The 27,752-nt window shown below is 30.3% G+C and overlaps 1 protein-coding gene across 2 annotated transcripts; it reads right to left on the bottom strand.

Moving 5' to 3' along the window:
- Positions 1–2,450: 2,450 nt before the first annotated feature.
- On the bottom strand, positions 2,451–26,805 carry LOC126735510 (protein krasavietz). 2 transcript variants are annotated; one of them, XM_050439548.1, is made up of 10 exons: positions 26,514–26,805; positions 20,698–20,768; positions 19,670–19,846; positions 12,517–12,677; positions 9,352–9,498; positions 9,145–9,288; positions 8,813–8,899; positions 8,565–8,729; positions 4,165–4,494; positions 2,451–2,985 (listed from the first exon to the last, which is right to left on the bottom strand). In XM_050439548.1, the coding sequence occupies exons 2-9, from the start codon at positions 20,756–20,758 to the stop codon at positions 4,165–4,167; spliced, it is 1,272 nt and encodes a 423-aa protein (XP_050295505.1). In that variant the 5' UTR covers positions 20,759–20,768; positions 26,514–26,805; the 3' UTR covers positions 2,451–2,985. The 2 variants fall into 2 exon arrangements, with proteins under 2 accessions (XP_050295505.1, XP_050295504.1); XM_050439547.1 differs by having other exon boundaries at positions 2,451–2,990; positions 26,514–26,804.
- Between the last annotated feature and the right edge of the window lie 947 nt (positions 26,806–27,752).

Genomic DNA, 27,752 nt, shown 5'->3' on the forward strand with positions numbered 1-27,752 from the left:
TGCATTTTTTGAGTTTGAGATCCATGTGAGACCCATTGGGTTAAGATGAGATGGGGGATAACCAAATAGCGAGCAATTAACATTGGGCATTTTTTTAATGATTTTTTATTTACTCTAATAAATGTTATATTAATAGGAAATTAAAATATTTTTACCAATAGAATAATTAAAAATTATCATAAAAAAACATTTTTCTTAATGATTTCATTAGTCAATTCCACTAGCTAGGTAAATCTACATCAAACAACGTAACGTCTGAAATTCTAAATTTTAAGTAATTATTATACGATTTTTTTTAAACACAAAAGTCGTATTTGTGTTATTGTGACTTATGTTAATTTTGTGACTATATTTTAATTTTTGGATCCCAAATTTTTCACCTCATCATTTTAAATGAAACCCGCTACTAGGCATCTTTTGTATTTGTTTGTAGTGCTTTTTTTCTTTTACTGAATTTACATTATTTTCCACCAATTTTAATTATAGAATCACATAGTGCTGCGGAGGAAGCCAAATATTTCGCGAAGCGTTTGAAAAATAATAAGATTGTAAGCAATAAAAATTATCGTTATCAGGTTACATACAGAGTGTCCCAAATTGCAGTGTCTAAATTGCGTATTCTATGTTTAAAATAATTTGTGTTAACAAAGTTTTTAGACAAATTTTAACCATTGAATCTAGGTCAATTTGAAGACCAAATGTTTATATGAACATGGGTCCGCAACATCTTTGTTTTCAAACTAGAGCATGTCAGCACTAAAAAAAATGATGAAATTGTTCTAAAGAACTGTAAAAGAATTAAACGTATTTTATTTTAATTAGGTATGCCTCCTGATTTACAGTTGTTTTTAAATCCTCCGGGACCGTAGATATGGATGTTATCCAGCATTTTTTTTAAATATCATGACATCGAGTTGTTTATTTTCTGGACGTTCTTAGAACATTACTTGCATTTCTTTAGTGATAGTGCTCGTGTTCAAAAACAAAGCTTTAAAATAAACAAAGACCGATTAGAGACCGAGAGATTCGATAGTTAAAGTTTGTAGACATACTTTATTAACACCCTGTATGTTTATAAAGAAAATTAAGGCTTATTTTGAACACAGAAATACAAGATGTTAAAGTTTCAAGAAAAAAATGTTTTTTAGTCTTAACTTTTTTTTACTTGAGATATTTTTATGAAATTTGGTACACGTCTTTGGGAAAATAAAAGGCATTTTTTTATCTGAAATATTTAAAAAAAATTTTATCAGTAGTATCCGCCCGTTCGTGTTATTTAATTGAATATTCTTGAACAAAAATGGTACGCCACTGTTATTTCTAAAAACAAAAATGATTTATAAAATTTTTTAATTATATAAATAATTTTTCAGTTTCTATATAATATTTCTGAATAATTTTTCCTTATTCAGTTTGGGGAAAATTTGATTCCCCGTTTTGTTTCATAGGATGCAAGGTTTATGAGTAAAAAAAATAGAACACGTCGAAATATGTTCTTAAAGGTTTGTACCATTTCTGCGTCACAGCAGTAATGTTATGGTATAGTAAAATGCATCCACCTAGAGCTATGCACGCACGATCTACTCGAAGGGCAGATGCTATTCATGAATATTGAACGAACCTGCAGACCCCTAAACGTCGCTATATCGGGACTCCTTTTTATGGAGAAGTGAACGTCTATAGAATCACACCTGCAGAAATTGATAGCACTGGCGCTACTCGTGACACTCGAGTACCATAGGGTTTGCCCTTTCGCGTCAATGTATCCCGTAAAAATGAATGGCCTGGTGAAGTAGAAATTGTATTTAGCATATTACTTTTGTAAAAAAGGAAAAGGATCTTAGAATTGACTAGTGGGTATAACAAATTAAACTGTAGTTGTATGCAACACGTAGTTTTAAATAAGTAAAATATACTAAAAAACGAAAGGGTAATTCTCAACAAGTTTAGTGAAAAGTACACAAAAAACACAAGAACAAAAACTTTTAGGAATTACTAAATTCAAGGTAATTATTATACTTCGGTTTTTGTCAAAAACGTAACGCGAACATGTTTTTTATGTTCTAACCTAAAAAATCACCATTTTTGTCAGTTTTTCTTCATGTATTAATTGAGTCTTTTTCCAAACTCGTTTTGTAGTTTTCCCAAAATTTCCGTATGTTAATGCTAACCCAAATTACTTATTTACAAGTGTGTACCGTATACACGCCACAGAAATAGTTTTTTTTGTAAAAAACATTAAAATTCTCTTTTAGCTAAAACACAAGATATACTTACGCTTTCCGACTTTGAAATATATTTCAATTTTATTTAGAAGCCAAATCAATTCCTGCCGTTTGCTGGCCTTACTGTAAAGATCGACTTAAGACGTTTTATCTACTAAAAATGTTCTCCACATACTTACCAACTGCTGCACATTTCAGATGATATAAAGGAAGAGATAAAAAAAATACAACTGTAAAAATATTTATTGTATAATAATAGTACAAAAGAACACAACTAACTAGAACAAAAGAAACGTAAAGACTTAAAATTTCTCCTCTTGTATATTAAAAAAATTGACGATAAACCATCATTATATATGCACGTGATTTCTCGACTTATTATTGGCTGGATACAAATACCATTTTTTCCGATGCACCTTAAATAACGGGTCAATTAATTTTTTTTATCATTCAATCAATAATGCACAATAAGAAATTGCCACCTGCCTTGAGCGAGACGCACACCCAACACATTTAAGGCACCAGATTGTTTATACATATTTATTTATATATTAAGAATGGGTTATATACATTGGAAAAAATGTTACCGTCGTCGCTTTGCTGCACTTGTTTACAATGAATGTGAAAGTGTGTGTTTTATATGGTAGGTATGTTCGGGGTGGCACTAAGTTTTTTTCTTGTCTTTCTTCATTTTTGTTTTCTTACATATTTTTTTTTTTGTTTTTACTGTAGTGATTGATATTTTCTTCTTCTTCTTCTTCTGCTCTGAAAAAAAAACCCTTGGTTAATAAATTACCCCAATAATTTAGTGACTTGGTGAACAGTAAAAGAGGGTGGATTACATAAAATGATCTTATATCTTTTCTCATGAACTACACGATATTTAAATTCTACGCTCCAATTAACGTGTTTTTTACTAATATATCAAAAAATTGACTCGTCTAAAAGGTATTTAATATTTTAAATCTTTTTATCCAAAATAACCACTAATATCAAGTTGATTAATAAACTAAGATTTGTTTCCAAAATACAACTTTAAATGTTGTATATGTTATATATTTTTATGTCTATTTAGGCTTTCTTTCAACTCACATTCATTTGATATACATACAGAGACCCATTTTAACCTATAAGCCCTGATTTTTCCAAAAATACTTGATTCAGACACACGTTGTTTCTGACAATAGTGGTCACCTTTTATGTCATTGTATTCAACCTTCAGATCAATTTTTAAAGGTCAAAGACTGTATCCTTAATAGAAAACTCTTATTTTTGACATCGAGTTCGGGTTAATTATCCACTCTCTATTCTTGTTTTCGACATTGATATCAGAGTTAAAGAGTTAAATTGAGGTGGGTATAATAAATCAGTCGAAATGTTTCCAAATACAGATACAAATGTTTCAAAAGCTCTTTCAAAATTTCTAAGGAAAGTAAATGTTATAGGTACTTTTAGTAATTAAGTAAAATGCTGAAATCCAAGAATAATTTTTTTTTGCAGATCTGCCAATTACTAGGGATTGCTTTATTGACCGCACTTGTGGGGTTATACCTTGCTTAGAGCTGTGGACAGTTTTTAAAGGATATTTCACATGTGCAAAACTTCTAAACAGAATCTACATGTCCACGTTTTATTTCCATAGGTAATGCGAATTAGAATATTCTATTGTTATTCTACCGAAGATTAATGCCTTAAAAATAGAGCTCAACGTCAAGTCAAAGTCATTGAAAATAACAGTCTTTGTGTAACCAGTTTTTGAGAACTTTTCAAACATTTGACCTTGTCAAGCTTATCCTGAATAATTTGAAAATATCAATTTGTAAGATTAACGCGCTCTTCGGTATCAATATAAAAGACACGAGTTACCAGTTAAAAGATGCTGTTGACCTTCAAATGTCCGTGAAATGTATAAGATATTTTAACTAATAATTTTACTCACCTAGTCACTCTCCCCGTCCTCAGAGTCGCTCTCCTCCTCCGCGTTCTGAAGCCACTCTACGAACTGCTTCATCTGATCGACGAACATCATTTTCCCCTTGACGTTGTAGTCCTGTCGGTACCACTTCAATATAGTCTGTTCCGAAATGACATCTGTCTTGTAGAAGAGCATGATGATCTTCTGAAAGGCGCGCATAAAGGTCATGTTCGAGTAGCAGTACTCTTGTACTTTTAATACGAGGGAGATTTCGGCACGCGCACCCTGCGAAAACGCCGAGAACAGGACGGTATACTGTTTTAGGTGGCGGACGGCTTGATCTGTGACCAGCTCCTGGAAAATAATATTAACAATAATAACATTAACAAACATTAAGGTTGGAAATCCAAGAAGGTTGAATTTATTGCAACAAACGTTGATTGAAACAACGCGGTTGCAAGTCAATGTGTTAACTTGCAACACAGAACGCAAAAAAAGTAACTACATGCTTATTGATACTGATTCTGCAAAGTTTATCTATATAACTTCTCCACTTTACATAATGATGCACCTCTCAAACCTAAAATTTGCTAATTTTGCAATTACATTTAATTGAATAATTCAAGATTCGCTCATTAAAATTTTTTCGAACTTTGCACAAGGGTTTGCCAGATTGGTCGCTTCAAAAAGTTATCTTACATTTTTTCTATAAAATGTACAGGGAAGTCAATAATTGACTCCCTTAAAATTTACATGGGTTTTCCTATGTTTCCGCTCGGCGACGCACCACCCGGTATAAATTTAAATATATTTTACTGACATGCACTAAGCGTATGTGAATCAACTCACTTATTCTGCCACAACTGTACTATTGTAGTGTAGTTTCTTATGGGTTACTTAAATGTTGAGTTTAGGAACGAAAAATACAGTTGGCCCAAAATGCAGCAATGCAATTTGTATTTAATGTAGGTAAATTTGAACATATAACACCTAGTTATGTAAAAAATGATATGTATTCTGAAGTATGGTCAATGTTGCAAATTACTCTTTGCAGTATTTGTAGCTGGCATATACAAAGTTGTGTCTCCTTATTGTGCTCGAACTTTTTGTAGCTAGGTAAGATTGCATAACTTAAACCTTCAGAATATCACTAGAAATCAGATTTTTTTGCTGAATACAGATCAAACATCTGCATTTAGAAGTTGCTTTTAATTTTTGGTCATTGAACTGCTGAATTCTAATATTTTTTACTTAAAAGATAGTAACTCTGTACTGGGTTTTAAGAGAAAATATAAATCCGTATTAGTTACTGGTTGCATGTAGGTTAAGAATCACGAATATAGTATTAAGACACAGTTATAATATATTTTGTTTGAGTTTGTATCGAGGTATAGTATGTGGTAGTATGGAAAAACGCTCTGCGAATGCTAACAATTATGTAATCTGTAAAATATTGCGTAATAAACGTTTATTTATTTATTAACTTGCAATGACAAGTCTCAAGTCAATAATAAAATGATGGTGTTTCTCTGACCCTCACCCTCTAACAAGGCCCCAAGTTAAATGTATTTATATTAGGGACTTCTTATCTACTCAATACAATCACAAGAATTCAAGCTGACAATGTCAGTAATCTAAATATACATTAATAATCCTGGATTCATCCAGTGTATAAAAAGGGTGAGCAATTTTGTGACTCTTCAATAAACCTCTGTAATAAATGCTCTTTGCTTATGTTAGCAAATGATTGGAAAATGCGGATCACTGAATGCATTGGCTTAAATTCCCAGTTTAAATAAAAAAGTCTTGCATACATACCCAAATATTAGTGTGGATATTATCAATAAACTTCTGGAGTTTGTGTCTCGAAGACGTCAAACAGTTATAGACAACAATGGCTATTTTACAAAATATTAGGTCTTTAATAAAACTTTATTGTATTAAGTAAGCAAACTAAATAAACCTACCTAACCTAACTAAGTAAACTAAAATTGAATTTTGATTATTAATTTCATGTTCAGTAATATGCACCCACGAAAAAAACGTTTACTTATTTTTTTCAAGGGATTAAAGACTATACCCAAAATCGATCTTTTAGATTGTGTTAACATTGTGGCCAGTGTTTGTAATATGTAGATGTAAGCCAGACAACAATTCAGAATTTAGAAAGGCTGATTTTGGAATCAATAACTTTTATAAACAGGATGAACTTCCACAGGCTGAATTTAGGAATAGCATCATTGAACGAAAAGTAGTCTTAGAAATTGAAGTCATTTAAAAAATGCATGAAAGTGTGTAATATAAAAGATTGTAAAGGGTTGACCATCTATTGGTCCGATTTTGACAGTCTGTCAATAGTGGCGCTGTCAACTTTAGCACCATATGTTGTTGATTATAAGTTAGTTCTAACCTTCCGCTGAACAAATATGAATCGGTTTTCTTGAACAACGCTTTGAAATATTGAAAACTTATTTTGAATGTCGGTCTCTCATGAGTGAAACAGTGAGAAAATTGCGTACAAAATTTGGAAGAAATGAAGCGCCCACCGCGCGTGCTATTGGAAAATTGGTGCGTAAAGTTTGTGAAACTGGGATGCTGGTCGATGCCAGACGTGTGCTGCATACACGTCTGGTGCGTACAGCTGAAGCAATCGCTGCAGTGACCGAAAGTGCTCGTCAAAACCCCAGAACATCGACCCGGCGCAGAAGTCAACAAGTGGCCATTTCAGGAACCACTCTGAGGAGGATTTTGCACAAAGACCTCGGTATGTTTGCGTACAAAATCCAACTCATTCAGGAATTGAAACCGAATGACCTTCCACAACGTTTACGCTTCGCAGAGTGGGCTTTAAATGAGTTGAACGATGACCCAAATTTCGCACGAAAAATCATCTTTTCTGACGAAGCGCATTTTCACCTCGGCGGCTACGTTAACAAACAAAATTGCAGAATTTGGGGAATGGACAATCCACACGTCGTCGTACAGAAGCCAAATGCATCCAGACCAAGTCACTGTGTGGTGTGGATTTTGGAGTGGTGGCGTGATTGGTCCTTTCTTTTTCGAAAATGCGAAAGGTCGCGCCGTGACAGTCGATGGTGAACGTTATCGCAACATGATAACTGACTTCTTGTGGCAAGAATTGGAAGATATCGATCTCGGCGAATTATGGTTTCTACAAGATGGCGCAACTTGTCATACCGCCGGGCGTAGCATCAACCTTCTGCGCACAAGATTCAACAACCACGTGATTAGCCGTTTCGGCGATGTCCATTGGCCTGCTCGCAGCTGCGATTTGACGCCGGTAGACTTTTTTCTGTGGGGTGCATTGAAGAGTGTAGTTTTTGCCAACAATCCCCAAATTGATCACTTGAGACAAAATATTCGTGCTGCAAAAGCCCAAATTTACCAGGAAACAGTGGACAAAGTGCTTGATAATTGGTGTTCCAGGATGACCTACTGCCGAGCCAGCCGTGGCCAACATTTGAATGAAATCATTTTCCATAGTTAATCGGAAGAAACACTGTATCAAATAAAGCGAAATTCGTTGAAAAAAAATCAACTTTTGTCTATTTAATGATCTAATCAAAATGGGACCAATAGATGGCCCACCCTATATATAGAGGATTTCATAAATCTGGATGAAAACCTGAATTGCTACCCAAATTCCAAAAATTATAAAATTGTTAGCACTAGAGTGAACTAAGAACAACAAAAAGAAGTTTTGGAAATTTCAGATGGAAAATATATATGAATACCGAAACCTTGTAACAAAAATAGTAAAAAAAATAGTTTACAGTTAATTAAATATTAAAATTTTTTTGACGGTTGTTCAGTTTGGTCTTTAAATAAGAAATCTCCGTAAGTCGAAGTAAATCGTAAAGTAGTCGAAGTAGTCTCTTGAAATTCGAGTAATAAAAAAAGATTTCGCTGTACTTGCATTTTAGAAAGTTGATTATTTTGTTTTACCATATCACACATGAATAAACAAAAAAAGTAGGCGTAACGTCGTATAAATGCAATTTCTAAAACAAGCTTAACCAAATGTCAATATACATATTATAATACTTCAGGAAAAAAATAAATTTTTGTTTTGAACAATACAGGATGTTCTATTAAAGTTTTACCATGTTTCTGTTTTTTTTTCAACTTTGTATTTTCACTGTGTTATATTTTAGAATATTTTCTGGAAATTTAAGATGAGAATTTTATTTTTTCACCTCGTATAGAAAAGTCTAAATAAAAAAATGGCTTTGTACATGTATGTCTTAAAATCATCCACGGTCCTGCTATAAAAAATGGAGACAACCGGTACATTATATTGTTTTGTCCTTGATGCCCTGTTACATATTTGTTTTTTTTTAACCTCTAAGGTCAGTAATGTGAAAAAAATAAATTATTCAAGAATGTTTTAAATGTTGGCTTACCTCCTTTTTAGACCACTCAGGAATATCCATAACAGTAGTCCAAATGATGCAGACTGTTTCATGTTCCTGTATATTGTCCCTTAAAGTAATTTCTTTTAATTCTGAAATTATATCGCGTTGGGGCTTATTTTCGGCCAGGGCGTCGGCCAAGATAGTCTGTAATTCCTGTTATAAAAAAAAAATAGTTTTCATTAAAATTTAAAGTTTTCAAAAAAATAGCTAACATTTTTGGAAAAAAAAAGTTTTACCTTTTTAGCAGCCTGTTGATGCTGATCCTCATACAATTTAAGGATTTCTTCCAGGCCATTGTCTTGAAAGGCATTTCTGAAATATACCTACAAAAAAAACATAGCATTAACTATATGATGTTGACATTTTCTTGAAAGTAAGCTCTGAATTATTGGCAATTTAAAATACATGTAACAACGCACGATAACATTCGACGAACGGGAAATCGCTGAATGCCAGTACAGGTGTTTAGGTTTGATCTTCCAAAGAATGCCTTCTGTTAAAAATTAAAAAGAATTTAACAGGTTCTTAGCAAATCATTGGGACGTCAAGAAAAAACTGAATTATTTACCTGAGACTGTTTGGTGTCAGGTATAAATGAGGCAAAATGCTGCTCTAAGTTGGCCTTTCTAATAGCCGACATCAGCGAGTTTGAGCCCCTTTCAGTTCGCCAGTATTTGAATATGTCAATGAGGAAGTCCAATGCGAGATGGTCCTAAAATATTCAATTTTTTATTTAATTTACGTGTTGGAAAACAAATTGGATTTTATTATTTACTTTGACGAGATGAGAATTATTGAGAACGAGCACGGTGCTACAAGGCACACTTCCATTCGAGATCCACAGTGCCAACATCGCAGACAACTTCTTACGGTCAGTCTCCTTGAAATACTTTACAAACATTAAAATCTTCTTTATTTCATCCTGAAAAAAAAGGAAAAGATATTAGAGAAATGTCATTTAGCACAAGTTGCCATTAATGCCAATATAAGTTATTACTATTAGTAAATTACTAAATTAGGGATAAAAAAGGAAAAATACATAAGATTGCATGTTGCACCTTTGGCTTTAACTTAAATATTTAAATCTTGAGAATTGTTTTCTATTCTATTCCTTTCTAGGTTAATAATTTTGCATTAAAATGCATTTTTTTCTGTATTCTGAAGTTTAGTTATTACCTGTAACCAACTCACAACATTCCTTATGTACATGCTCTTGAGTTACATCCAAGGTAAATTTCCTTAAATATAGGGTAAAATACTTTCAATTTTTAAATGTTTTTTTTTAATCTCTACTGACTGGTTAGTTACAACCACTTAATCTGACATTAACAATTCATTAATGTTTAAATTTTATGATCTTTTGTATCATATTAATGCCTATTAAACCTATACCAGTGGCGTTTTTGCCATATGGTTTTCTAGGAGTATAAAAAAACTAATTTACATATGGATTTAATATTATCGTTCCAAGAATTGTGGAAAATTATAAGTTAGTAGTTGTACACAAATTTTATTCTAAAAAGTCTACCAAAGTAATTTGTTAGTTAACCATAAGTTATGTTGGGAACATGTAAGCACTATTATAAAGACAAGTGCAAATGTTGCAAAATATGCAGACTTTTAAAAAACTAAAAAATTTGACGTTGTGTATATTTATGATTGCATTTTGTCCACAAAAACAGGACAGAGCTTTGAAATGCAATATTGTTGATCCTCAGTATCCAACCACAACCAATAACAATTTACTTTACACTCGACAGCTCTGTAAAAAAGAAATATTTTTTTATAATTCACTGTCTAATGAAATAAAATTAGTCAACATCATCAAAAAGCTTCAAATTTTATTTTAAATTAATGTTTAAAAAAAAATAGTAGATTCATATTATATTCCTTTGTTTTGTTAATTTGATTCTAATAATGTAATATTTTTTAAATTCATTTCATAATAATTATGATGACTTAAATTGGCAAAATAAATACATGATTTTTTATATTTTTAGAAAAAATATCTAGCGAGAATCAAGGTTATATTGTTGATATAAGTGCATATTCTGATGAATTCTTTATATTTCTGGAGATTATTCGAATCTGAAAGACCATAAAATCAATTGAACTCATCAATCTTTCTCTGTTGGTTTTTCCGGTTGTCTGTTTACGGCAGGTAAAAGAGCCAAGACTTTTTTGCTTCTTCTGCTATCCGATTCTACAGAGTATCTCGAAAGGTCTTTCCTTTTAACATTTAACTCTCCATGCTACCTTTTTTCCTTATATGTTGAGCCATCATTTTTCTAATTTAAACACAAACTGGTTTTTATATTTATATTTTAACTGATTTTTTTCCGTAAATTAATGGTTACAGTTAATAAATAAATAAGCTACCAAAATAGGTGAGGGAGTGTTAAAAAAATGGTTTTAATAAGGTATAATACACTATTACAAACCTATTATTATTTCATTTAAGTGTCATAACACTGACAACTCAATTTTTGTTTAAATAAATTATAATTTTGAAAATGCCATATAGTTTTTTAGACTTTTCAATAATTAAATTGTGTTTGTTTGTTTTCAATAATTAAATACATTTTTATGTGCAATATAGATATACAGTGCAGCTCCTCTCCCCTCTTATCTTTTAAATGCGTTTATATAAAAATTTGGCTTACATTATTAACAACCTAAATATTACTTTTTGGTCCCTAGCTCATTTTGTAATTAAACTTTAGGTAACACAGAAATGTATTTCATCTAATATATTTCACTACAAAAAATGTTGAAAAGTGCACCATTAACTTCAATGCAGTAAAATAATCTATTGGAGAATTATTCACGAACATTTTGGAAAGTGACAACATCAATATTGCGACATGCATCAATTATTACATTTCTGCTAAAGTGAGCCGGGGCACCGGCTTGTTGAAAAACTGTTTCCAACTCAAATTCATGAGGTCTTCAATAATCTCAAGGATCAGTGGTTCTACTGCATTTTATAACATGTTTAAGTAAAGGTCCCCTGTATGTCAGCCCACGCATTTATTTTTTGTGGGTATTGTATGTGTGTTTCACGAAATATGTTTTTCTTCTGAATAGCTGGGAAGAACCTACTGGCAGCACTACCCGTCTCGGTAAATTTCTGAGTTACCTCGCGAATATCGGTATTATTAATTCGGTATTATTTGCTTTTAAAGGTAATGGTAAAACAAATAAGTTTTTTTTAACTTTTATGATAATAATGTGACATTGACAAAAAATACAAACTTTACAAACAACAACCACCACCAGAAAATAAAAATAAATAAAAATGTGAAAAATAAGATTCTGACGGCCATTTTGCTATGGGTAGAAGTAATGATTTAATATTCTAGGACCATACAGCATTCAATGGGAGCTTTCAAAAGATGTATCGCATGACGCCCCTTTCTATTTTATATTTCAAAATGGAGACGGTTTTGCAAAATGAGCTAGGTACAAGATAGTAGTATTTAGGTTACTAATGACGTGTGCCAAATTTAAAGTTTTTATGTATCACATTCAAAAGATAAGAGGGTAGGGCAATTAAGAGCCGCACTGTATATAAATATTTCTAGTTAATTAAAAATAAGTTATATTCGATTAAAAGCTGCGAGTCTTCGAAATAAATGCATTAAAACACAACGCTGATATGAACTGGATTGACATACATCGGCGAACGGAAACCTCTGGCCTTTTGCCAAGTTATTAAATATTTACATGGTTTGACTGCAATTTTAATTGCAACGGTTTTGTCTCTATTTTTTCTTTGTTGAAGCTCACATGAAAATTAAAATTGTGCACATTATTGACTTTATAGCTTTAAAAAACACCTGCAAGAGGGCTTAGTTTAATCTATATTTTAATTTTAACATTTTAAAAAACTTTGATATGTCTACATTATCGTTTTAAAATATAAACAAAGGATACTTACTTGAAAAATTTTCTCGAGATACTTGTAGCGTCGCATTAGCTTAATGAAGACCTGTTCCCAGTTCTTCATTTCCTCCATATTGATATCGTCCGAGGCGTTAAAAATACAGGCGTCCGTCTGATGCGGGCCATCGCCTTCCTGGGACAATGTACCCCCCGGCACTATAAATTAAAAAAAACAAACCAAAATTAAATTTCGTCAAAAATTTTTCTCAATTGCCACAATGTATATCCCAAAAATATTAACAAAGAGCTAATTTATTATGTATATAGAAGCATATGTTGAAAAGTTTAGAACAAACGCATTATTTATTTGGATCTCTGATATATAATCTAATTAGAGAGTTTTGCCCAATGGTCAAGTGGCACCAAATAGTGTTTAACTGTTATAATTATATATTTGAATTTAATTACGTAAATGCATAAATGACCAAAAAAACAAAATTTATTCAGAAACAGTACAAGCCATTTTATTATATTTTAAAACATATTTACATACATCAATGTTTCACTATCTAAGATGTAATAATCAAATTCACTATAAAACGAACACTGATATGAATTGATTATTAATCGGTCATTAAAGTCGACTATTAAAACATGACACGTGACAATCACATATTAATAGCAGATACGGCTTAAATGATACTCTGCTTAGAATTGCATTTGGAATTTTCAACAACAATAGGTTAAATAAATATTTTTGCCTTAACCACTAGGATGGAATGGTACAACAAAAACCTCCTTGTATCCACCTTTGAACAGTACAATAGAAGGTACAAAAGAAGTAATTCAGGATCAGATGACCTAATGTGACCAGAAATTAAATAATATAAAAAACAATCGGCCATCTGCCTTCTTGTGTTAAGGGTTAACAGGGTGTCAAATACAAATTTATTTCAAAAATTAAGTGACAGAAAACTTTTTTTACATAGGAGTTTACATAAACATACTATAAAAAAACAGTTAATTTATAACAATTACTATAGGCCATAGGAATAGTTGGCACATACATACTATAATAATAATAATAATAATAATAATAATAATAATACTAGCTACAAGTCTCTGGGTAACGTGCGTAGGTTTAAATGAAACAATAATTTTTTTTTTGTTTTGTTGACCTAGTATTATGTACACTGGAATTATTATCAATTGGGGACGTAAGTTTATTGACATAATTAATTTCTGAAAGAATATAAAGGTTTCTAAAATTCAATACAGTTGAGAATCTCTATGGCTTTTTAAATATAATTTTTAGAACAGTGTTCTGAGTAATTGATGTTTTTTGTATTATAGGCGCATACCCATATCATCATGCAGTATCTCAATTTAGGTTCCACAAGGAAATTGTAGAATATTTTAAGTAACTTCTGATTTAAAATAGGTATTACAAAAATGATAGAATTTGTAAAATATATTCCTAATTTTTTGATTCAAAAAAGTGAATGTGTTCTTCCCACTCTAAATATAAATAGATAGATATTTCATTTGTTTCTTATCTTTATGCAATTACAAGTAACCTTATTTGGGTACTTACTGATATGAAGGGTATCACTAAAAGTCATAAAAAGGGTTTCTTTATAATTTGGTCACCTCAGCTTACCTGAAAATACTAATGCAGTAACATCTGTATAGGAGATAACACTGCAGTGTCAATATATCTCCTATGCCATTGATGTATATGAAAAGGAGGATGGACTCAACACAGTACCCTGTGGGACTCCAACATTAGTAATATATTTAGAGAACTCATGTTCTTAATCCTTAATTACATGTTTAAAATCCTAAGCTAATTTCTTTCTCACCAGTAAGTCCAATAACTGTGCTTACAGCTTTATAATTTGACACATCATTCTTATTACCTGACTTAATAGAGAATGTTATACAAAATTTCCAATTACAAATTTAAAAAACCTTTACTGGTATATTTTTATTCCTTGCACTCATCTCTTAAATGTATTTCCAAAAATTATAAACATAAAAATCAATTAAAAATAATAATATGATGCCAAATAATTTGATGCGCGCAAAGTTCCAATCATGAAACACGCAATCCTAATACATAGTAATTATTTACTAAAATTTTAGGAACGAAACGAGTTTCCCAGCTAATAAACTAAAATAAACGCTCTAAACATTCTTTAAAAATTAAGAAAGCCCTTGAAGAAAATTTAATATGTATGCAAAGAAACTCGGTCAGACCTATAAAATGTTAGCTACCTTGACACCAATTTGTTACCCACTTGTTCTCTACAGTTTAAAATTTTAACAAAGAAAAAAATTATTTGATAAATAATATATAATCTATTTTTAATTTTGTCGCTCGCGTGGTATTTACAAATCCGAATCTCGCTGCCCACTATATCACATGGGGAACCTTCGACTGGTGACAAAAAACAATTTGTATAAATATAAGCTTTCAAGTTTTGGCAGTAATATATAAAATTTAAATCATTTATTGAAGAAATAAGTCTTGTTCATCATACTATTAAAACCGGTTCTATTTCTTGAAATTATCAACGGACAACTACGAATTAGAAGGAAGTCACGTATGATTTATTCTTAAAATAATGCGTCATCCAGTTATATCAATGTTAATTGGAATTTGTTTTTATAATTATTGCCGTTATAGCGAACCAGTAATCTGTCGTTTCTCGTAAAAACTTAGATATCGAAGCAAAAATAAGTACGATTAAGATGTTCAGATGGTTGATCTAGATAAAGAAAAATTTCGTAAATAAATTAATTGTAGCGCAATATTATATGTACAAACTTAATGCGTAATTTAAGGAAATAAAGCCAATTCAAATTTTCTTCTAATATTGTCTTTCAACTAGCCTAAATAAAGAAATTTTTAAAAGAAATAAGATAAGATTGTATTAAGTCATTCATTGGCTCTTACGACACACGACCAAACAAAGATCAAGTTATCAATGACTTCTACTTTAAACAATGGTAAATTTTTTACAAAACTTTTGATTCTGTTTATACAACTGAATATTTATGATTTTTTTTGCTACAATGTTAATGAATTTTCGATTAAGAAGTTAGGAAGACATAACCCATTAATTCCATGACTCAGATTTCTTAAATAAACCATAATGCCATGGCCAAACAAACTGAATTTGAACAAAATTTTCTGATTTGTTATGTATTTAAATCAACCATGATCCATAAAACCAAAAACTTAGTAAGAGTTTAACTACAAACCATTAAACCACAGGACAATATGTAATAAGTTCTTTTAGTTAAGTTGATTTTTGTTTGAATGATCTTGTAAACAGTCATTTGCTCTATAATCTGAGATCTAAGGTTTATACATTTTTCAACTTCTACTACTATAAGTTTGTAAAGTATTGTCAAAATAACAAGTCTTTGGTGCTTTTACGTAAATTCGTTTATTTCTGAATACCTACATTGTTGGTCTTTTTTTGATAAAAAATAGAAATTATTAGTTAATTAAAGTTTTTTAGTTACCCATTTTCTTAATTCTAACCTTTTTGTATACATTGCATATATACCGGGTGACACAGGAAAAAGAGAACACTTAATTACTTTTTTACTTTTCAAGATAAACAAATGAACTTTGATATATTGATTGAATTGTTATAAGAGCATCTTTTGACATATTCAGTTGTTTTTCGTCACTTCCGGTTAAACCGGACACAGCTTTCTTATTTTAAATCGTATATATTATACTTGGTATATTGTTATGTATTTCGACAGAAAATAATATTCTGAGAACAATGATACCTGCATTTGCTAATTTTTTGTTTTATACTTTTAGAAACAATTTTTTTCAATTTTAAAATAGTGTCCAATGAATGCGCTGAAAGTTTTAACTTTTAATCAAGTAATCATGGAAAAATAGTATTCATAGCAGTTTATGACTTATATCTTTACATGCCTATTTAAAATATCCAAACCAGTAATTTTGGCATTTACTTTATTTTTTTAAATAGCATGTTATTAAGCACAATATAGTTTTTTTTGCAATAATTTGATATGATTATTTTTTAAATTGGTTGATAAATAGGCCCATAAAAAAAAAGTAGGTAATATAAGTAAATGCATTTAAATAATAGAAAAAGCATAGTAGACTTTTTTTTTCTTGAATAGGAGGCTGCGTTTTGACGCGTTCTTCAATTATTTTTCCATTGACATGACAAGTGCAATTTTAGTGTTTACTAATATTTCAAATGTTTACTGTATTTCTGAAAAACTTTATTTCAAAAGTGGTTGGTCATAATAACATGGTATTTAAAAAAATAAAGTGAATGCCAAAAATACTGGTTTGGAAATTTTAAATAGGCATGTAAAAGATTCAAGTAATAAAACATAATGAGTATGATTTTTCCATGATTACTTGATTAAAAATTAAAACTTTTAACACATTCATGGCACCCTATTTTCAAAATTTAAAATTATTTTTTTTTATGAGTATAAAACACAAAGTAGCAAATCATACTATATATTATTACTCTCAGAATATTATTTTTTATCAAAATATGTAATAATATACCAAATGTCCCATTTAAAATAAAAAAGTGAGTGTCACTTCCTTTTAAACCGGAAGTGACGAAAAATAACACCATAGGTCAAAAGATGCTCTTATATCTATTCTATCGATATACCAAATTTCATTTGCTATCTTGGAAAGTAAAAAAGTTATTAACTGTTCCCTTTTTTCCTGGGTCACCCGGTATATGCTTAAAATATGAAATTCCCACAAAACAAAAAAAAATTGGTTATGGAGGCAAAGCTAACTAGCTAAGTGATCAAACATAAATATTTTATAAATACGGCAATATAATCTGATTGTGATAAAAATAAGACTTACTTACTTACTTAATCCAAATTTTTGTCTGTCAGTCTCTTAAATTAATTTCTTTTTAGTTACTTTAGACGTTATTATTTGTATATTCATGTATGCTGATACTTTATACTTCATGACATGATTTATGCCAAAAAATGTATATTTCATTTAAATAAAAACAAAAAATAGTTCTAAAGGTTTGAAGTGTGTATAATATATTTCAAATAAGAAACACAATTTTATTTTTTTCTTTTTCTTTTTTTATTTACTTCACACAATTTTGTTTATCATTAAGTTGGCATTTCCAAGAAAGAATAGATCTCTAACCTAAATAGTGTTGAAGTTGTAGTGGTAAAGGTAATAAAATCACACTCATATAGTATAATTTTTTTTTTTATAATTTTACTACCAGTGTAGATATTTTTTTAAATTTTCAGATGTTTTATGCATCAGGGGCCATTTTTTGACATACAAGGAAAAAAAATTACCAGCGCGTAAGGGGTTTATCGTAAATATTTTTTAATAAAAAAACAGTAAGCCACTGCATTTTTCTTAAATAAATTTATGTCTTAAGTCCCTGTTTAAGTTTGAGCAAATTTGTATTCTTGAGTTTTTTTATTTGATGCACCCCAATTTGCGTAAACAAATCAAAAACCTTTTTTTGGGAATGCTCATTTCCATCAATAAGCACATAGCAACACAAGGGAATTCACTATTATTGAAAGTTTATCTAAATTTTGTTAGTAGACTAAAAATAAAATGACAGAATCAATAACAAGTTTGATGTAATTCTTATAGTAACTTAACTGTAAATATTTCTTTGTAAATATTTTTTGACATTTTAAATTTAATGGTGTATTTTAATAATGAAGAATATGCTGATATGGAATCTAGACTAGCTCAACGCAAACATGCTGAAAATTTTCAGCATGTTTGCGTTGACAGAAGACATCCATTGCACTATAGATTTACTGCACTTCATCAAAGGCTGAAAGAGACAGGATCAGTCACTTCAAAGAACTGTGAGACATTAAGACACCCCATTATTAACATTGATGAATTTAGGAAAATTATTTTAACAACTGTTAAAGGAAATCTTGAAATTGTCATTCTCATCTGTGTGGAATATTTTACATAAAGAAAACCTCTATCCATTTCATTTTCAAAAAGTTCAAGCAGTTTTGGATTCAAGCATTCTGCAAAAGAAAAAAAAACGATCATCAAACCCCTTTTTCCTAAGAATTAAATTTTTAATATTTATAATGCCCATTATTATTCAAATTTTGAAAAAAATCGCGTTTTTGAAGAAGCCCATCATCAACACAACTTTATAATTAATATTTGGATAGGAGTAAATGGTAATATTTTATTAGGGCCTGTCAAACTGCTTTATCTCTCATACGCTAAGGAAAATTTATGTTTTTTACAAAACATGATCACAACTGCTGGATGAAGTGCTTTTAAATGCGGTCTAAATTATTCATTCATTCGGCTAAATCGTTCATGCATGATGGCTGTCCCGCACTCTTTGATGTAAACGTTCGGCCGTTTCCAAATCAGACGTATCAAAATAAGTGGATAAGAAGAGGTGGTTTGATTGTTTGTCCTCCTAGACATCCCTATTTAAATCCATGTGATTTTTGAGTTAGTGTTTATTATAGACTTAAAGCTTATAATAAATTAAATTATTTAAACACTAGAATTTAGTGCCGAAAAATTTTTAATTTATTAGAAATTTACACTTAAAAGTAACTTCCAGTTTGCTTTTCTTCTCAGTTATTGTATAAAAACTGAAAAATTCGCTCTTGATTAAGACAAGTAAACTGATTTAAAAATAATAAATTTAAAAAATATATATTTTAATAATTGTTGAGTAAATATTATCAATTAGACCATTTCAAAAATGTTTTTTATTAATTTCCACAAAAACAGTGCATCAAATCAAAAAACTCAAGAACATAAATTTGCTCAAAACTGAACAAGGATTTAAAAAATAAAATTTCTTCAGAATTTTTACCAGATGCCACTGCTAAAAATTATTGTTTTCTTGAATATATTAAAATGTAACCCCTGATGCATAAAATACATCTGAAAATTAAAAAAAAATATACATTGGTAGTAAAATTATTTAAATAAGACTTTTTAAGATCTGAAAGTAAGACATTTAGGTCTCAAATTCATATAAACTTTTTTCCTTATTTTCTGTTGGAGAATCATCATGTAAAGTTTGTCGGTAGAATTCCTAGACACCATGTATAAAAAGCAACTTTTTCATATAGTGGATAGCTTTGTTTAAAAACATACCCATATACAGAACAGATGGATTTATACTAACCAAGGATTCCTCCAGCGATGAGTATATCAAACAGACACTCTCCATAGCGTCTATAGTCTAGTTTGTTGCCGGCGCCGTCCAAATAACGTGAGATCCCTTCAAAATCGTTAGCGCATTTGTCTAGTCCAGAGATTATTGCGTCCCTAAAGCCAATTGGATCATACCTCTCTTTTTCATCTATGGACAATGAAAATATATAAGATTTAAAGTCTATAAGCAATGAGCAATTCTATAAGCCAGGTGTTTATAAGCAGGGTGACAAATACTCTGGAATTTTTACAAGTACCTTATTTTAAAACATATGCACTAAAAATAATAGACAATTTTGAAATAACTATATCTTATTATAACATATCAATGTCAAACAAAAAAATCAAAATATTTGTATTATGAGGGTTTCAAAACATTAATGTTATCTAAGAGCATTACTAAATGTGACATTATGGTATCAGACACTGAATATATCATTTCATATACACAAGCTGACAAGAATAATGCCATAATTTGTTGTGATACTGTATGAAATAAAGCAATATTTACAGTTTACCTATTTTTCCTAAATCATTGACTCACCACCACATTGCAAACAATATAAACAATTAAATTCATCTACATCAAATAAAAACTATCAGCATTAATTTTTATCTGTGAGTCATACAGTAATCAATTAAAGAATGTACTTTCTTAAAGCACCACAATGTACTTATTGACCAATATCTTTTTACAACCAAATAGCACATAATTTACTAATATTATGAGTCATGTTTTATTCATTATCAAATATTTGCAATAGTCCTTTGTTAAACTTTTAATTAAAAATAAACCAATGCTGTTAATAAAAAAATGACCTGAAGTATATATTTTGTGCCAATTTTTAAAGTTGAAAAACAACATATTTTGGCAGGAATCAGTAATTTATAATGAGTAGTAAAAAAGAAGGTGTTATGACATTTATTATATTAATTTTTATTAAATACAAAAAATTGTGTTCTTTTTTATTGTTGTATATTAAATAAAAATAAACTTACCTCTTTTTCTGGTCTTGATGCGTTGACCGGATAGGACTGGTTTTTCTACCTTTTGACTCATACAAAAATTTCTGAAAATAAAAATCTCATTAAGCACACACTATTCTACAACTTCTACTAAAACATTTCTAAACCATTCTGACATATTTTTGTTCATTTATTGTAAAAAAAAACCTTGTAAAGAGTAATTTAGGTATATAAATACTTCAACAATTTCTAATCAGTTTCAGTTCAGATAGTATTGAACTTTTTATCTGTCTCATGCATTTAACAGTTTGGGATGTCAAAACAAAAAACCATTATCTTGGAGTAAGAGAGTACTCTTGTTCACTAGTGAAATGACATTCCTTACAAGAAACTACTAGTAATTATCCCACTAATAAGAATCAACAGACAGGTCAGTTTGCAGATGATCTTCTCTCAGTAATACAATAAATTGGAGAGATTTTTAATGGATTATAAATGTTTTAGAGAACACATTAAATTATTTATAATATGCTTTCTACTTGTTCATGACCTAGTTTATACAGTTTATTTAAGTCTAGTAAGTTTGCATGTGAAAATTTAGATTAGAATAGAATATTATTTGATTAATTATGCAACTGGCTCTTTGCACAAATTATTGACAATATTTGGAAATACACAGGCATCAATATGTCACTCACAGTGGTATGGTATTGAAAAAAACCACAGGCACTTATTACCAAACTTACAATTTTGTGTTTGTATTTAAAGATAGTCCCTTTCAAGATTAATATGTCAAATTAATGTATTGTTTCTTTTGAATAAAACTGTTGAATGAAACTGGGAATTTGTCTTTGATAACTCCCACATTTACATCATAGTCTCAGATTATCTTCTTTTAATATAATTCCAATTTTTTTAAAGCTTTTCTTAATCATTGTTGCAATCACAAAGTTTAGTATAACAATACAAGATGTGCGCAGGAAAGAAAACCAGAATAGAGAGAAGTATATATAAAGAGATATACATTGGAAATACCAGGTGGGTTAAACTGAAAATTACTTTTGGGTTGAACTGGAAAGGACCCAGGATGGTAAATATCCAACTTTTTAACAGAGTTTGTTGATGCACTCACTCACTGATGATTTGTCTATTCTAATTACAATATTAATATTTACTTTTTTGTAAGAAATCGTTTAATCTAGATATGGATTAGATAAGAACATTTAATATAACATTATATTCAATACACTTAAAATATAGTATGCAAGATTTCCTCTGCAATAAAGTTTCGTTTATTTCCATCCAAGTTGACAACCTACGAGTTATGGAAAAATGTGGACACTATGATTACAATTGAGTAATTGAGAAATTCTGTAACCAGAATGGTCTATGGAAACTTCAGGCACAAGTAAAGAATGATATTAAAATCTGGGGGAATTAAATTGTACTTGAGTTTTTTTATGACCAAAAAAAAAACATATTTTTGGAATTAACTGAATGTACAGTATTGGCCATAAAAGTTGGAACTTTTAAAAATTTAAAAATTTTCCAATGTTTTAAATTTATATTTTATTTTTGTACATCCAATCAATAAACATATTTATAAGTAAACAAAAAAGCATACCAGAATTTCAACCTTACCTTGTTTCAGACAATAAGAAATACTTTAAATTTTTGTGCTGGACAAAATGCTTGGAACTTTTTATGAAAGATGTATTTTACAGGCAGTCTTTGACACACCAGTGTGCAGTGGGTTCTTTTTATTTATTTTATTTTGTGTTACCATGGGAAAAGGCAAGGCCTATTCCAGCGACATTTACCAAAGGATTTTAGATTTTTACAATCAGGGTGTTAGGCAGCGTAATATTGCTCAAAGACTAAATGTTCCTAAGAACACTGTGTCACAGATAATTAAGAAATATCGTATATTTGGAAATGTGATACCAGGTAAAAGCACTGGAAAACCTAAAGCCACGACTGCCCGTGTAGATTGGCGAATTTTAAATAGTTCCCACAATGACCCATTTTTGTCATCCTCCAATATTTTACAAAAATGAAATGAAGGTGAGCCTTCCAATATCTCTGCAAGAACGGTAAGAAGGCGATTGTGTTCTGGTGGCCTTAACAGCTACAGACCTGCTAAAAAACCTTTGTAGCGGAAGAAAAATTTCAAGTTACGCCTACAATTTGCAATGGATCATCTTAACTGGACTGTACAAGATTGAAAAAAGGTGCTATTCAGTGACAAATCTAAGTTCAATCTGTTTTCTAACTGATATCTGACTAACTGATATCTGATATCTAATCTGACGAATCTAAGTTCAATCTGTAAAAGAATGGTTGGACCAAGAAAAGATCACAGTTTTAAAGTGGCCGGCCCAGAGTCCAGACTTAAACCCCATTGAAAATTTATGGGAACATCTGGATCGCCAAATTCAGGCATCTGGAACAGTCAAAAATGCTGATGAACTATTTCATAAGCTTGTTGAACCCTAGACTCACATTTACAGACAAATAATTGAAAATTTGATTGAATCAATGCCCAGAAGAATGCAGGCAGTAATTAATGCTAAGGGTTACCATACCAAATATTAATTATAATATTATGGTTTTAATAAGTTATGTTTTATGTTGTTTTTGAATAAAAATCATTTAGGTCCGGCTTTTTTAAAATTTTTATTCCGAACTGCTACTGGTGCTGAATTTTTGTCAACATTTAAATTAATTAACACTAGTTTTTTCGTGTTCAATAACTTTATAAAATAAAATAAAATGCTAATTAAAAGGCACACAAAATATAATAAATTTTAAAAAATTCCAACTATTATGGCCTATACTGTATATTAATTTCAAAAAAACTTTTTAAATACACATAGGGTCATAAAGGTATAGCTGTTCAGAAAAATACTATATGCAGGTACATAGCCTGCTTCAAGGTAGTGAAAGGCCGGCCTTTTTCCAAGAATGCAAGTTAATTCAGAACTTATTGTTTTTTTCTAGTGCACGAGAATGTTCATATACCTATTAAAGTACTAACACTAATCTCAGTACTTTTTTCTGTATGTTTTAACACTTTTTTGCTTTTTTTGTAGTTACATATTGTATTAGTTATAAAATTATTGTACTTCAGACATGTTTTCTCAAACTTTGTATAAACTATTATATGTACCACTAATCTGTAGGAACAAATATTATTTAGAATTTGTTTGTTTGTTACAGTTATGAGTTACATCCTTTAAAAGAATTTTAGAGATCTATATAGCATGCCTTCCACATTGAAGCTCCTTTGTTTCTTCCCTGTTTTGATTGAGATATATTTGATACTTATTTTTATTTGAGGAAATAAAGTTCTTTGGTTTACTGGAATGATCTTAGGTTTTGTTTCTATATGGAAATGTAAAATTTAATTTAGTATTTATTATGAGAAGACATTAAGACAAGAAACACAACAAATCTAACAGTACCAAGTGATACAACACACAGACAACAGACAGACAGCCAGACACACATACAGAAAAATGACAATTAGATGGTCTCCCTTGAGAATCAAAGACATCAGTGTGATATAATTTATAAAATATTAAAAAGCTATTATCTGAACATAAACCAGATGAAACTTGATAAGGCATAACTATAAAATATAATTGCTTTAAATCACTCTAACTATACAGCATCATTATATGAGTATAAGACATTGTGTAAAATGCTTTGGGGAAGTTACTGTATATTCTATTGTTCACCTGGAGTGAAAAAAAAATTGAGCAAGAGAGCACATAAGTAAGAAAGTTTAACTCAGTAGATCTAAATCCAAATTATATTGCTTGAAGTGTTCACATAAGAGTAACTAGGAACTGTGTCTGACAAAGCTTGATCCTTATACACTGTTTGTCATGTCTTTAGCTTTAAAATTGTCTGGAAAAGCCTGCAAAGGTTAACACTGTATTTTGTATTTTTGTGTATCATTCATTTGTGTATTTTAATCATTACTTTATATTAAATAATTTTTCAAATCAATGAAGGGATGGTGTTAATGGTATACCATATGTAGCAGGTAATTGATAACCATCTTTATTTAAATGGAAAGGATCTTATTATATAATTCATATATAATTCAGTCCTTTATGTGTTAAAAAGGTCCTTTGGGTCAAGACATGTTAATGTCCTCTATAACTAAGACTATATAAAAAAAAACATAAAATAAAATATTTTTATAAGTTGAATGCTAAATGTATGCTCAACACATTAATGTTGGACATTGAAATACAAGTAATGAGGGTCTGCTTATTTTTAAATACAATATTAATGTTTACTTTTTTTGCCTTATCTATAAATGGATTAAGTAGATAAGAATAGGTTAAAATAGATTAAAATTATGTTCCATAAAGTTTTCTTTATTTTAATCACTTAACAGCCTAAGAATCAACATAGGAATTATGATTAAGTAATCAAGAACTTCACTAACAAGAAATGTTTATACTAAATTCTGGCCCAGGTAAAGAATAATATTAAAGTCTGAGGGAATTCAATTCGACTGGAACTTTAATTGGAAAAAAATAATATTTTTGTAATTACATAAAGAGAACAACTGTTACATTTTTAAATGCAAATAAAATTGGAAGAAGTATAATTTTTCAAAATATCATTCATTAAAAACACATCTTTGACATCCTAAACATAAAATCAACCTCTGTAAAAAAAATATGATATGATAAGTCTGAAAGTGCATAAGGGTACTGAAAGGTCTTTTTCCATGAATGTAAAAAGGAGGTATTGAACTAATTGATTTTTTGTTTTTCCTGTAACTTTTTTATCTCATGTTTTAACTTTTTTTGTAGGTGTCTGTATTATTCTCACTATACTCAATTTTAAAATTATTGTAATTTTTGGACTGAATCCGGAGACTTTTTCAGTAGCCGCTAATCTGTAGAAATAAATACTACTTTCTTCATTTGAAGACTTGTTATAGGAGTTGAGTCCAATAAATATGGACAAGAAGAACGTTTAGATCCCTCTAGTTACTTCCAAGTACATCATTAGTTTGTTCCCTGCTTTGTTTAAGATCAATTTAGTAGTAATTTATATTCAAGAGAAATGGGAGCGCTGGATTTACTGGAATGGTCACTGGATTCTGTTTCTACACAGAGGTAGGTGTAAGTGCTATTTAGAATAGGATCCTGGAGTTCTTAGATCTTTATTATGAGAAGTCATTCAGACAAAGAACCTAACAATAATAAGTAATTCCTAAAAAAATAATACTAAGATAAGATAAAGTCAAACTGGTCTAAGAACTTAAAACTGCAACATAAAATACAGAAAAAATTGACAATCAGATGTTCTACTTTATTAAGAAGGTTGGTTTGCAAGGTCAAGAAGTTTTTCTTGAAGGAGTTACAAAAAATTACAACAAAACTGTACAATTTATTAAAATACTCTTCTGTTACAATATTAACGGTATTACCAGGGGAGAAAAAGTGGTTTTCGCCACAAAAAGCAAGAATAACGGCATAAGGAGTGCAATCGGGTCAACGACTCGCCAAGTCCCAAGAAAAGAATTTTAACAAATGGAACGTCTGCGTGGCTTGTTATTATTTGGGTTTTTTAACTTTTCAACCGTATGTAAGCTTTTGTGTAACATTAAGTGCCAATTAAAGTAAAAAGCGCAAAATAACTATTTAAAACGCAGGTACCCCATGCGTGACTTTGACCCACCATTTTCCTTTACATTTATTTAGCAATATTATGGAGAAATACTGCGTTTGTTCCATTTGTTTATGACATGAATCGATTTGTATACATATGTATAAGTGTTTAGAACGTAGTTTTAGTTTTAAATATTAGAAATTACTTACATTTTTACTGTTTTACAAAAATCACCCCACGAGAGCCACAAAAGAATTTCAATGGAAGTCTCGTTCTCAAAAGCGAACAGAAAGGCGAAATGACACGAGTGACGAGATGTGCGCTCCTTTTTTTGTCAAACGCGGCGTTGCACGATCCTCGGAAGCAGCTACCCTAGAAAGCTTCACCAAAAATTTCCCTTCTTTCTTAGTTTCTCTTGGCCTTTTTAATACTCGTAGGATTTTATTCAAACAAAAATAGTCTTGAAAATTATGATTGTGAAAAATTAAATGTCACTTTGATGGTGACAGGAGTAAAACAAATTGATTGTTTTAGGTTATTTTGTGACAGGAACACTCTATGATTTGAAAAAAAATACATTTTGGAAATTATAAAATTTTAATAATTTCTAAATATTATTTTAATTTTTTTATTTTTTCCTTTAGTTCAAGAACCTACATTTAATTTCAAAAATTGTAGGTAACCTTTAATAACTTGACATGTATATATAACATAAATGTATTTACATGGCAACAGTGTAACATCCTCGAGTTTGCTCGGTTATGCTGACGCCAAAACGAAAGCGCAAAGGTGTGTTTACATTTGTGCGATTTGCATTTGCGACCGCAGACGTATTAGGTACCTTTACACTGACAATCTTTCCCTCAGGTTTAGCACGTGGGGTTCCAATCGCGTGGGAAAGAGCGGCAGTGTAAATGTAAACTTGACCTGCGGTAAAGAACGTTGTTTTTATTATCGCGGTAGGAAGTAGTAGGAACTATCTCGTGCGATTTGAGCGTCGGCCGGTTTATTTAAAAGTTCAAGAAGAAAAATAAAAAAATAAAATTGTGTACTATGGCGGACAGTAGATACTGGTCTTAATAACTGATTTCATTAAAGTTTACAAATCATACCCATGTCTGTGGAAGATCAAGTCTAAAGACTACACAAATAGAAATTTGAAAAATATAGCGTATGACAAACTAATAGATATCTGCAAAACAGTAAATCCGGAGGCAAATCGAGATTATGTGATAAAAAAAATTCAAAGCTTCAGAGGGTCATTTCGTAAAGAGTCGAAAAAAGTTCTAGAATCAAAGAGGAGTGGAGCAGGCCAAGATGATGTGTATATACCAACGTTATGGTATTATGATCTGTTGCTATTTACTACTGATCAAGAAATGCCCACTGCTAGTATAAACAACATGAATACCGAAGAAATAGTAGAGGAGGAGGATGAAGAGGAAATT

This window comes from Anthonomus grandis, chromosome 4 (genome assembly GCF_022605725.1).
Source record: "Anthonomus grandis grandis chromosome 4, icAntGran1.3, whole genome shotgun sequence".
NCBI lineage: Eukaryota > Metazoa > Arthropoda > Insecta > Coleoptera > Curculionidae > Anthonomus > Anthonomus grandis.